Source organism: Biomphalaria glabrata, chromosome 13 (genome assembly GCF_947242115.1).
Source record: "Biomphalaria glabrata chromosome 13, xgBioGlab47.1, whole genome shotgun sequence".
NCBI lineage: Eukaryota > Metazoa > Mollusca > Gastropoda > Planorbidae > Biomphalaria > Biomphalaria glabrata.
The window spans coordinates 1,906,389-1,920,325 of record NC_074723.1 but is presented as its reverse complement, the minus strand read 5'-3'; the positions used below and the strand labels follow the sequence as shown (position 1 = coordinate 1,920,325).

At 36.5% G+C, this 13,937-nt stretch overlaps 2 protein-coding genes and 1 non-coding gene across 6 annotated transcripts in view; 2 read left to right on the top strand and 1 right to left on the bottom strand.

Moving 5' to 3' along the window:
• The window catches only part of LOC106055878 (cationic amino acid transporter 2-like), a 46,507-nt gene extending 38,917 nt beyond the window's left edge, over window positions 1-7,590 (bottom strand). For all 3 annotated transcript variants that reach the window (XM_056008034.1, XM_056008035.1, XM_056008037.1), the window contains exon 1: window positions 7,384-7,590. The gene's annotated coding sequence lies outside the window, so the exon portion shown is untranslated. The remainder of the gene's footprint in view (window positions 1-7,383) is intronic.
• A 2,678-nt stretch (window positions 7,591-10,268) lies between these two features.
• On the top strand, window positions 10,269-10,342 carry Trnai-aau (transfer RNA isoleucine (anticodon AAU)). The gene has a single exon. It is a non-coding gene; the product is annotated as a tRNA-Ile (tRNA).
• A 130-nt stretch (window positions 10,343-10,472) lies between these two features.
• Window positions 10,473-13,937, top strand: part of LOC106075212 (mitogen-activated protein kinase-binding protein 1-like) — a 50,063-nt gene continuing 46,598 nt past the window's right edge. The window contains exons 1-2 of one of the 2 annotated variants that reach the window (XM_056008313.1): window positions 10,473-10,691; window positions 12,598-12,863. In XM_056008313.1, the coding sequence (XP_055864288.1) occupies window positions 12,643-12,863 (221 nt within the window). In that variant the 5' untranslated portion in view covers window positions 10,473-10,691; window positions 12,598-12,642. Of the gene's footprint in view, window positions 10,692-12,583; window positions 12,864-13,937 lie in introns of both variants that reach the window. The other variant, XM_056008312.1, reaches the window with a different exon arrangement.

The following is a 13,937-nucleotide window of genomic DNA, read 5'->3' as shown; positions in this document are numbered from 1 at the left end:
AGTGCTATTAGAGCATGGAATGGGTTGCCTGAGCTAGCCAGGAAAACCAGTGACTTGGCAGAATTTAAGTCATTGGTTAATATGCATGACTAAATGCATGACGCGTAGGACGTAACCATCTTCTTTTTTGAAGTAACGTCTGTATTATATAAGATAAGATAAGAGCAAATCCCTTATATCTTCTCTCACATCTTTAACCACTCGTTTCAAACGTGCGTAATTCCACACACATAGATGATCCTGCCTTTGAAAGCTTATCTGCCGCCGGTGGTAGATTCAGATAGTTATCCTTTCATCGACTCTGTTGCGGTAAATATAAATATATATATATAATTACACGATCCATCTGAAAGCGGTGATACTTTTCTTTCACAATAGTCACATATTTAGATCCGCCCCTATCCCACATTAGACTCCTGCTGGTGAATTAATAAGCGAACTTCGCCGGCTGACGCCTAGTTTTTACTATTCTGAAAATATACGATTAGAAAGAGTTTTGCAGTTTTGCAAGTAGCAGAATTATTTAACAACAGAAAGGCCATGCATCATGGTGGCTTGGTCTTGTTACGTTCGTCACACTCGATAACGAATTCATTTATGCGCGCATGAGGGCTTTTGAATTAAGTAAGCAGCACTTAACTAAATAATCATCTTTTAAAGATTAGCGTGTATTTTAATCAAGTCGCGCAGACGATAATTGGATTAGGAGTTTTCAAAAAAGGTCACAGGCGGCTCTTTCAGACCGGCAGTGCAACTCAAAACACATCCAAATACTTCAACAGCGTGCTCTCAGACGTCATTAAGTAAGTGTGTAATCCATGCCGAACAAGTGTAGTGTTATAACGTGGACCTAAGTTAGCCAAAACGTGAATATTCAAAAAAAAAAAAAAAAAAAAAAAAAAAACTATATCTAACATTTTGAACATACAAAACTATGAATTTCGACGAAATGTTATCGATGGCTTGTTATAGTACATGGTAGAAACTTGTCCATTTCGTCGAAATTTAATTCGAGCACATGAGCTATCCGAGCTATATTTTTTTTTGTTTCTAAATCCTGAAGAGATCTAGTAGCTAAAAGTCGAACTCGCGAGTCAACAGCTGGTTTCTTAAGCTGGTTTCTTAAGCTGGTTTCTTAAGCTGGTTCCTTAAGCTGGTTTCTTAAGCTGGTTTCTTAAGCTGGTTTCTTAAGCTGGTTTCTTAAGCTGGTTTCTTAAGCTGATTTCTTAAGCTGGTTTCTTAAGATGGTTTCTTAAGCTGGTTTCTTAAGCTGATTTCTTAAGCTGGTTTCTTAAGCTGATTTCTTAAGCTGGTTTCTTAAGATGGTTTCTTAAGCTGATTTCTTAAGCTGATTTCTTAAGCTGATTTCTTAAGCTGGTTTCTTAAGCTGGTTTCTTAAGCTGGTTTCCTAAGCTGGTTTCTGGGGAAGACAGCTGGAAACGTGTTAAAGATCGCGTCCCATTCAAGAGCGAACAATTAAAGCTACTGCCGAAGAGAGGTGTAGCCTACCGTATTAAAGATAAATAGCTTTTTAAATAGTAAAGTTCCCCTCGCAGACTTTGCGATTTATAGGGCAGATGATGTAAAGGTCATCTGTTTCTGTGTCATGCGGCCAGCACAACGACCAACCGCCTTTACTTTTCCCGAACTAATGTCAGGTACGTGCCCATTAGAGCCGGGTAGACTCAGGTGCGCCCTAAAGGTTCCGAAAATTAAAAATCAGTCTTAACCAGAATTCGAACCCTGGACCATCGGTTAGGAAGCTAAGCGCTTTACCACTCTGTCACTGCGCCTCCACCGTCAGGGAATGTATCGTTTTGAAATAAGTGAAAAGTTTAAAAGACATATTATCCTATACCAGAAAGGTTTTAAGGAACTACATTTCACGAAAGGTACAAGTCTACTCTGAAATTTCAAAGACCGTTTCGGCCCAGGCGTTATTCCAACCCGCTAGATATCTATTGAGAGTTCTGCGTCAGAGGTGTTGAACGTTTCCTTGAAGACACCCAAATGAACAAGAACCACGACTTCATTCACCTGGCATTCTTATCGAGCTAGCATTTGGAAGAAAAGATTTAAACTGCCAAACATTTTTTAAGCGATAAAAATGTGTCTACAGATGTAGTCATATTGAAAGATGTGTCCGCCTAATAATTAACAGTGATTCTTATGGGACCCCTCAACTCAAGAAAACATTAAGAAACTGGAACAGAGACAAAATAGAGCAATGAGATTCATAACAAACGAATATTCACATTTGACTAGAGTAACACCTTTAGTAAAATCACTAAATTTAGAAAGCCTTCAGGATAGAAGACTTAAAAGTAAAGTAGCAATGGACTTCATTCACCAATCGTAAACAAAGAACATTTAGTCACGTGATGTTATTGATAAAACAACGAAAAAAAACTGTCACGTGACAACCATCATGAATTAAACATTAGATCGTAAATTATATAGAAGAGATAGAGCACCACGTGGCTAAATGTTGTTTGTTTACGATTGGTGAATGAGGTCCATTATACATAAAACACTGAACCATAATCTTCATATACAAAAACAAAAACTAATAGAATACTCAGAGACAAAGTTAAAAGCACATTCCTTGTTCCATATGCTAGGACAAGTTTCTACAAATGCTCCTTCTTCCTTAGTGGGAATGGGTTGCCTGAGCCAGCCAGTAAAACCGGTGACTTGATAGAATTTAAGTCATTAGTCAACATGCATGACTAGATGCATGACGCTTCGGACGTACGGTAATCAAGATAAGGATACTTTGGAATGAACTGAGCGACAGGGACACCCTCGATCTACAGATTTTAATTTCAAATAATATTTCTTTTAAAAGGTTAATGGATTCGTCGACTTTGGGTTGAATCAAACAACTGAGTTGATAAGATAATTTTTATTTGTCCAAACAAATGGAAAAGATAATTTTTATTTGTCCAAACAAATGGAAATTCAGTTCAACTACAGTTGACAACCTCAGCGTAACTACTGTAACAGTAACATTATAGATGCAAATACGAACAACATTCACACACGAAACACATACACACTCACAACCAGCGGTTTAAGAATGAAGACTTCTATGAACTTCTCGATGACGACAGATGACCTTGTAACACTCTCACCGAAAGTGGGATGAAGGAGTTTTTACATCTTTCTGTTTTAGTCCTAATGGAAAGGAGACGACCACTTCGTTCAGATCTGATGTAACAGTGGTATAATGGGTGCAGGTCGTGTGTATTTTGGGAAGGCATCTTTCATGAAAAACTTATTCAAGAGATGGTAGCTGTGTTCGAGTGATTACAATGCTTTTTTAACTAGTCTATTTAGTCTATGTCTTTGTGCCAGCGAAGTATTACCATACCAGCAGGTGATGGCAAAGTTTGTTTTTTTTAATTAAACTGTTGATGGTTGCTGTATAGAAAAGTTTAATTATTGTTTTGTTGATTTTAATTTTCTTAGCTTATACATGTGTTGTGCATAATGAACAACCACATTAATAACGAATGGAAAATAGGTAAAAGAAAAATGGTCAGTCCACTGTATCTCTACACCACCGCATGTTAAAGAAAATACAAATCTTGACTTCGGGTCAGATTTGAATATAAATCTTATTGAAATCCAAACATATATGGGAAGCGTGGTCGAGAGGCCAAGCGCGCTTGAACTTGGCTTGGCTTGGCTACCTGGAAGGGGGCTCGAGGTTCGACACTGAGCTGTGTTTACTGAGCGCCTAAAGGCAGCACGGAAAACCAACTCCTAGATACCCCCTCCCCCACTGGTCCACAAATGAGATTGGACCAAAAGCGCTCTGAGCATGCTGCTATAAGCATGAAAGTAGCGCTATATAAAAAACTATAATAATAATATCCTAAATTATGGCGAGTCTAGTTGAGGTCTTCTACGGGAAACAAAGTTAACTACGAATGGCTCTACTCTACTACATGACTCTTTTCAAGTTCTCATTGCAAGACCATATGGTGAACATTAAAATCTATAAACATTTAGTACACCCTATATTATGAATGTATAAGTCATAAAATCATATCATTCACAAGTTCAACTTGAGGGACCGTACAAGTAAGTGCATCAGCGTCACCTCTACCAACCGATAGATCCATTCCTTTTTTCAACCTGGAATCTGTTCAAAAGAAGCAGTGGTGTAGCTAGTGTTGGGGGGGGGGGGTCCCAAATTTGAAATTCCCCCCCGGGCCCCCACCTGAGGGGGGAGCCCAAACGAGTGTCCCAAAATTTGTTTTTACATTCAATATTACGACGACATTATCCTATGTCATGACGTCGAATGTCAAAATGCAGGGGCCCCTAAAGAGGCCCCAAAATCCTTAGCTACGCCACTGACTACAGGCCAGCTCAAACTAAAAAAAAAAAATTGCTTAACAATCCTGTATCTATGTCCCGGCTTTGCCAGATGCTTCCGGCCAACCTTAAGCCATCTGTGTGTATGTGTGATTCTTACGCATTTTTCGATGATAAAGTAGAGAAAGTGTGTCTTCTAGTATCCAACATCCATTGAACGATGCATACATATTACATACACAAAGGCAGGGACCAACATTTTTAATGGGAGAAGATAGTTAATTAAATCAAACGAAAAGAAGTCGACCAGAGCACGAACCGATGACCCCCGATACGGCAACTCCGTAATAAGCTTATATGCATTAGTTTGGAAAGGACAAATAAAATAGGTCTATCAGGACGTCTTGTCTATTTTCTATATCAATACAATGTCTATATTTAGCAACATTTAGTGCATACCATCAATCTTCACCTAATCTACAAAACTTCCGATACGCCTGCAGATTGAATAAAAATGGTAACGCCTTAGCCGGAATCCAATTTGACATTGGATGTCAATCTGTTCTTTTAATTTTAGAAAAATAGTTTGAATATGTAGGTATACAACAAAGTACAGTCTTTAGCACTGGAACAGAGTTGACATTGTAAAAGTTGATTTAAGTAGGCTCATGGGTCAGGAGACTTCCAGTATATATGTTAATCTGTTAACGGGGTTATCAAGGGGCCACCACAACGACCGCCCAACGTCTACTAGACAAACATCAAATCATTGCAGAAGCTATGAACTGTATAGTACTTTTCACAATTTAGAAAAAAAAAAGTGAAACTAGTAGCAGAGACATTATTACATGATTACATCCGGTTTCAAGATTTGTCTTAACTCACGTCTGCTAAAAAAAAAAAGTGAAACTAGTAGCAGAGACATGATTACATGATTACATCCGGTTTCAAGATTTGTCTTAACTCAAGTCTGCTTAAAAAAAAAAAATTATCTGCACCGGAACCAATTTACACGCCAACTAAAAAAAAATTGTAGACGTCATAAACTTGACTGAATATTTACACATGGAGGCAGTGTGCGTCAAAAAAAAAATTATGTCACACTCGACTGCACAATTCAGTAAAAGCGTTAAGTAGGTCAAATTAGGTGGTGGGTGATGGTTCGAGATGTCTAACTAAACTTCGGGTTAAGACCTTGGAATTTGTCTAGTAAACAATTACGCTGGTCAGTGGGGAAAAGAACATTCCAAAGAATATTTGACAGTATTTTACAAGTTTTAGGCTTACGATATATGTCATGATATGCCACTAACTGCAAAAGTTGCACAACAATTAAAGTTTCCTATTACATTCTCAAAGGAAGTGACGTTTCAATGTAGTAATACCCACGTACATCTACAAGGGGAACAGCAGACTCGTTATCTTCAGGTTCTTCTACTATATTTAATAAGATAAGATAAGATAAATGTGCGTTGATCACCAAAGATTATGTTAAACGTTAGCATTATGCCAGGGAAACGCCCATTTTAAAGATGCAGATCTTCAGAATCTCTAGATAACAGGCTTTTTTTTTTAACAACTCCTGTTTTTCCTTTTTACAAAGCTTATATCAACTCACTCTGTCTGTCTGGTAAAAAGTTTGTACACATAATTTCTTCGACACCCAATTTCGGATCAAGCTGAAATTTTGCACAATTATTTCTTTTACCTGACAACACAAGAATAAAAAAAAATAACCAATTAGTTAATTAACTATTGGTAATAAATTACTATGGTTGATATCTCAAACAAGGGAAAGAAATAGTACTTGACTGCAGTGATGGTATAAGCTGAATTAGTTTCCCTTTATAGATTGTGGTTTGAAATTTATTACAAATTTAATTACAAGACTGATCCAAGCTAATTGATACACTTAATATAAGTTTTTGTTTTTTCTGTTTATAAATAAATTTTTTCTTTGTATTTTGTTTGTTATGATTGCGGTTGTGTGTTTAAACCAGAAGATATGAAGAAAAGAATTCGATTGATAGAAAATATGTTATTGCAGAAAACAACAAAGTGAACACTGGATATTTTCACTTTAGGCAAAATCCTGCTGCATGGAGGGCATGACCCCAAAAAGAAGGACATATGTCCTCCTATCACCAAACATCTTGTAATGTATTTTTTAGTTAGACACCAAAGGATGGCTGATCGTGCTGTATGCCCTCTGGAATTTTATTTAGTTGTCTCGATGGTCCTAGGTTCATATCCTGCCTGTTGCCTTATCCACTATCATCCTGCAGGAGGTTTGGACTAGGAAGTAATATTACCTTCGACTCGAAAGGATCCCAAAACATGTCATTTTATAAAGAATTGAAATTATGTTTGATGGTCAATAATACATCTTCTATATAGAGATCTAGTATATATATATAGATCTATATATTTAATATAACAAGTAGGCCTATAAAAGTATTACTTTATATAAGAATTTACTTCAATTTAAAAAATAAATTCTATTAAATTATATAGGCCTAATAACAGAAATTCTAATCTAGATCTCTACTCTAATAACTAATAGGTATAGATGTAGATCTAAGATTTTAGATGACTATTAGTATTGACTATTCTAGTGATCTAGACAATCTAGTGGCTAGTCGTCTAGAGCTAAGATAAGTGACCAGAGGAGATTTAAACATTGGCCTAAATCTAGATCAATAATAAAATAGATTTTTAGATATAAATCTAGTCCATCTAACCAGATTATCTAGATATCTACTCTCTATCTAGATCTAGATCTTAATAACAAAATTTTGAAAAAGTGTAGATTACATAGATTTAGACCTAAATCTATAATCTACATTATTCAAGTATGATCTATTATAATAATTATTATAGACATAGATTTCTAGAACAGATCTATTCTAGACTATATTATACTAAATTGTAGAAGAGAGTCGAGAGATACAGATACTGAGATAGGTTAGGTTTCTACGATCGGATCAAATTTATTTAATCAATTCATTCATTAACTTAATTTAAATTTCATTAAAAAAAAAAAGATTCTTGACTTACAAATTCTAGATTATCATTGATCTAGATCTAATAAATAATGCGCTATCCAATAGACTGTAGTCACAAAACTATCCAAAGAATACTAAACTATAATCTAGACTAGATTCTATCTATCTAGATTCTAGATCTAGATGTATTTCTATATCCTAGAACAGCTTCAGACTTCAGTGTTTTTGTGTCGGTCTAGAATCGACACATTCAAGTGACCTGATTTTACCGGCCTACACACTTACACACCACAATCTTCATCGGTGATTCCTGTGCTAGGTATTTGCCACTAGAGTAACTACTTTAATGATAATTTCGTATTGAAAAAAGAACACATTATTGTTATCGGATACTTAGGCGTACCTTATTAAAATTAAATATCTAAACGATGTTACATTTTATCTTATCTTATAAATTGCCGACGTTTCTTCAAAGGAGAAGATAATTGTGTTATATGCGTAGGCATATTATTATGTTAATCTACCCTTTCATTGTATTATATAAATATGTAAGTATTAAACTCTGTTATTGGTTTTCCTGACTGATTCTGGTAACCCATTCCATGTCCTAAGGCCTAATGGCACTAGGAACGAAAGAGAACTTCTACAAATTTGTTCTAGCATATGAAATTTGCCTTTTTTGACTAACGTCTGTATCATATAAGATAAGATAAAATCTTAGTAATTTATTAGATCTAGCATACCTGCTTTCTTGTTGTTGTTTTTTTATTTTTATGTAGGCGTAGGCCTATCTTATCTCATAAAATACAGACGTAGCTTCAAGTAGTCTAGTAGGCTTACTTAGACTTAAAGGTCCTCCCGCGCCGTTCGGCGCATTGGGCACATTCGGCGGCAAGCTGTCTCAACAAAGATCTGTCATTGGCAATGTCTGAAGCCTCTTCCCACCTGGTGTCCACTGCTCTGAGGTCTTCCATGAAAATGTGGCGCCAAGTAATACGAGAACGTCCCTGTTTGCACTTTCCTCGTATTGGCCTCCATGTCATCGCAACTCTTGGTATGCGTAATTCATTTTGTCGTAGAACATGTCCCTCATGCGTCGCTCTGTTACAACCTCACTAAGTGTTCGACTCCCAGTTCGGCATAGAATTTCCTTGTTTGAGTCTCAAACAAGGAAACAAGGAAGGCTATTTAGATTTCTATATAAACTATCGATATTTTAAACATTTGTACAGAATGCTGCCAAGAATAATTTGCCGTAGCATTATTTAAAAAAAAAAAGAACATTGAAATCTAAGAAATATAAATATAGAAATATATTTAAGATAGAAATTTATGCCATATTTGTGTACCGCGGCATTCATAAGAGCTCAGCTCCAATTACTGTCTCGTTTATAGCTCACCTGTTGCCAGGTACTTTCCTCTATTCCAGTGAGGGCAAAATGTCTCCGAATTTTATTTACATTTATTATTAAATATTAAGCAAAATGAAAGGGCCCCCAAAGTGGTCATGCCCCCCCCGGGCCCCTAAATGATAGCGAATTCCTAGCTACGCCACTGCAGGAGGGTATATCGCCGTTCTACTTCCAGCTTGCCAAAAAGCTTTGAAGGACAAGGTCGGCATACTCTGGTGATGCTCCACAATGGTAAATCCCACTAGTTCCTATTTTTAGCTTCCAGAATATGTCTCTGTTGTGTCTGGTTCTAAGGCGAAATATTAGGCAATGTGCTGTGTCATGCCGGGACATCTTGTATATAAACATCGTGTTTTTTTTCTTAAAATGTATTGTCCTTTCTACTAATTATGTAGGCCTACTACTAGTGAATAGCACGTGCAATGTAGATATGGTTTGTAAAAATGTTAATGCAACGTGATTTCCTAGTTTGTTTGTTTGTTTTTCTAACGTTATCCGCTATATGTTAATTAGCAGCTTAGATTGACTAGAAAAAAAAAGCATTTTTTTTTTTACTAATATCTTATCTTCTATCTTATATAATACAGACGTTACTTTAAAAAAGAAGATAATTACGTCCTACGCGTCATGCATTTAGTCATGCATATTAACCAATGACTTAAATTCAGCCAAGTCACTGGTTTTCCTGGCTAGCTCAGGCAACCCATTCCATGCTCTAATAGCACTAGGGAAGAAGGAGTATTTGTACAAATTTGTCCTAGCATATGGGACGAGGCATTTGTCCTTATCTTTGTGTCTTTCAGAGTAGTTTATTAAATTTTGTTTTTGTATTTGAAGATTATGGTTCAGTGTTTTATGTATAATTGCTACTTTACTTTTGAGTCTTCTGTCCTGAAGGCTTTCTAAATTTAGTGATTTTACTAAAGGTGTTACTCTAGTCAAATGTGAATATTCGTTTGTTATGAATCTCACTGCTCTATTTTGTGTCTGTTCCAATTTCTTAATGTTTTCTTGAGTTGAGTGGTCCCTCGAATCGTTACAAACGTACTTAAAAAATTATAACCACCTATTTTTTAATAAATATTTTTGATCATACATTTAAAAATATAACAATTCATCAGTATTTCATGGAATAAAGCAGGAAATTAAAGTTTTTCATTATATAATAGGCCTACCTTAGTGTCTCAAACATAAGAAGAGAAAAAAAAATCAAGAATCTAGGTATTTTTGAGGGTCTCAATAGCCTATTTCTGGATTTTTTTTAAACAAGAACGCTAGCACTGATTGATGAAGATGAATGGAAAATCACAAAACGTAATGGGAAAGGGAAGACACTGAGGAAACTCGTTTGCCAAGATTTGTAGCAAGATTGATTAAAAGTTTCAAAATTCGACATTGACAGTTTATTGACACATACATAAGACCTAGACAGAGTGTTTTATTTTTATTACATTGTACTTAGAAGGGTAGATCAACTTGAGACTAAATAGGATAGACAACTTTAATTGTTGCCTCCATTGACAACGGCCGGTTAGCTCAGTTGGTTAGAGCGTCGTGCTAATAACGCGAATGTCGTGGGTTCGATCCCCATACTGGCCAATATTTTTTTATATGTTAATTTTTTATATTTTTCCTTTCAGGGAATTTCCAAAAAAGCTTTCTTGAATGCACTGCTTCCAACATTTTTTTTTTTAATTTAAAAGTAAAAACTTGTACACATTTAGATTACAAACAAAAATACAATAATTTCGACATCGTAATAAAATCTAAGAGTCTACATCTAGATCTAAAATTACCAATGTTATGTTAAAGACTTATTATCTTTAGACTTTAGTACTCTACTGTTTGATCTAGATCTATTATTATCAGTAGGCTATATGCTGAGATCTAAATCAAGCTCTAAATCTTCTTATAAAATGAACATCTAGCTTCTAATTGGCAACATAATGTAAGCTGGCTGAGGTGGTAGTCTTATCTAGAAATAGATGTACTATCATGTAGGTCTTTTCTTATATCTTATTTTATAAATTACAGGCGTTACTTCAAAAGAGAAGATAATTAATTACGTACTCTCAAGTCCTATGTGGGTTCTTATGTCAATCTAGGTATGCATCTAAAGATGTAATTATCTTCTTTTTTTGAAGTAACGAGAAAAGAACTATTTATATCTCTGCAAAGTCGATTGTTTTCCTGGCTGAATCCGGCAACCCATTCCATTATCAGAATAGCACAAGGGAAGAAGGAGCATTTTTTTTTGCAAATTTGTCCTAGCATATGGTAGGCCTATAAGAAATGAGACTTTATCTTTGTGTCTTTCTGAGTATCTTAGTTGGTGTTTTATTTGTAGATTATGATTCAGTCATTTCAGTGTTTAATTTATTATTGCTACTGTGTTTTACTTTTTAAAGTCCTCTATCCTGAAGGGTTTCTAAACTTAGTGATTTTAATAAAGGTGTGGAATCTAATGACACGTGAACATTGGCTTGTTTTAAATCTCACGGCTCTATTTTGCAACCGTTCTACTTCATTAGTTTTCTTGGGTGACTAATACTCTTACCTATCTAAAAAGAATTTATTGTCTAAAGCTAGTAGGCCTAGGAGGCGCGGTGGCTGAGCGGGGTTCCAATCCTGGTGAAGACTGGGATTTTTAATTTCGGATCTTCGGGTGCCTCTGAGTCCACCCAGCTCTAATGGGTACCTGACATCAGTTGGGGAAAAGTAAAGGCGGTTGGTCGTTGTGCTGGCCACATGACACCCTCGTTAACCGTAGGCCACAGAAACAGATGACCTTTACATCATCTGCCCTATAGACCACAAGGTCTAAAAGGGGGAACTTTACTTACTTAGTAGACCTACTAGAACTCTTTATATTATAACCATCAACCAACACGGGTCATGCGCCCGTTGATTTGTTCTCTGCCAGGGCTGGCCTTACGAAATGCGAGGCCGAATTTAATGGATGCTTGCGAGGCCCCTATTTTAATTTTTGTTTTACAATAACAATTATTTATGCTAAATACATTGTTATATAAACACTTAGGCCTATTTCGCAATATGCATAGGAAGCAAGTTATTATATAACTGCGAATTACTGCTCATCTAAGTTATACTAACATTTAAAGTATTTAATAGCGGTGAAATATTTAAACTATTTAATACAGTAAAGAAGTTAAATTATTTTATAGCGTCATAACATTCTAAGTATTTCATATCAGTTGCAGTTTAGAATGTAGGAAACAGATCTAGTTTGGTGCACTGAGATGAAGAATTGTGCGATATAGACGCCAAGAGAAAGCATTTCTCAGTTTAAAATGTAGGAAACAGATCTAGTTTGGTGTACTGAGATGAAGAAGTGTGCGATATAGACGCCAAGAGAAAGCATTTCTGCAGTTTAGAATGTAGGAAACAGATCTAGTTGTAAAATGTTTTACATGTTTCGGATGTTCCTTCAGAGTTGAAGATAGTTTACTTCCTAGTCCAAACCTCCCGCAGGACGACGGGGGATGGGAGCGGGCAGGGTTTGAACCCTCGACCGTCGATAAATCCGAACGACAGTCCAGCGCGCAAACCGCACGGCCAGGCAGCCATCCTAGTTTGGTGTACTGAGATGAAGAAGTGTGCGATATAGACGCCAAGAGAAAGCATTTCTGCAGTTTAGAATGTAGGAAACAGATCTAGATAGGTGCACTGGGGGGAACTTTGTGTATTTTTTGTTTTGTTTTTTAAGTTGTAAAACGATCTATCGTTCATTTACTTATCATTATCACCTCTTTAAAATGTTGCCTTACCTCACACATTCATTATCTTAAATCTCTTATCATTGCATTGACATTTCTACAGTCTCTTATTTACAGAGTGGATAAGACTCCAATGAAACAGCGGCGGTAGACAGATCTGTAATGGATGGGAACAGTCCTGGTAAGAAGAGACAACGCCCCACAACTAGTAGGGCGCCTAACGCCGATGGGGAGAAGGAGAAGGCGGACAGCTCCATCGAACTTGAACACGTGCTAGGGATCAGTGTCTACTCGGGCTCCGCCTTGACCTGCCATCCAATGTCTGGGCTAGTAGCCTACCCAGCTGGATGTGTCTTGGTCTTACTGGACAGCGTCAAGAACAAGTAATTTTTCTTTACAGTCATCATTTTAATGACTCAACTATCTCGCTTAACAAATTGTTATATCTATTGAATAAGATTCCCTTAAGACTTATATTTATTTTCATAATTAACTCCCCTAACAGTGTTTAAAAAAAATAATTTCTTAATTATCTTCCCTAAGTAGCCTTTTTTTTTAAAAAAGGTTCTTGATTACCTCCCCTATCAAAAATGATTGAGCTAAATCGCATGTTGTATGCTATAAATAGACATTGTCACATTGATCATAAGAAACAGATCCAGGCGTCGTTGGACAACAACGTGTCACATCGTTTGGACGACACTGGTCCAGGGGCGTAATGAAGGGTGGAAAGGGGGCACGGGGCGCCACACCCAACCTATATTTCTATGTGATGTTCATGGAAAATTGGGGGGGGGGGGGGGCCGCCAATAATGTCATTTCTCCGGGCTTTGCTTATTATGCCTCTGCACAGGACTATTCAAAATATTGATCAGTTTAAATCTCGCAAACAACGATCAGACCCTGAACTATGTTTTTAATCTAATTGAATAGAAATTGAAAACCGCTGCACACAGAGACCACTACGACAGGGCCGGAGATAACAATTGCGAAACGGTTTGCGCGGGGCCCAGTGTGGGTAGGTAGGTATAAGCAAAATTGCAAAAATTTAGATTTCGTATTAGAAAATACTTTCGTCTTTGCAATACATTTTTATTAAATGAAAGCTGACAATGCTGTTGTTTTTCTTTATTGCGCGTAGGATTGTCACCCCGAAATGAGTTTTTCAGGAGATATGAGTTTCACGAGATTTCACTAATTTCATGAGATTTCTATGATTTTTTCATTTATTTTGCAAATACATGAGATTTCCAGGAGACCCTGGAAAATCAGGAGGCTGCGGGGACCCTGTTATTATATATAACTAATGGTTTAATTAAATAATTCCCACCTAATTTGGGGCCTATGAAAGTGCGGGGACCCTAAGACTAGCCATGACTAGCGAAGAATATAGTCTTAGTAAAATAAAAACTGTATCCGTCGTTCAGTTGCGACTTAATTAATGTAGATGCAGGTGT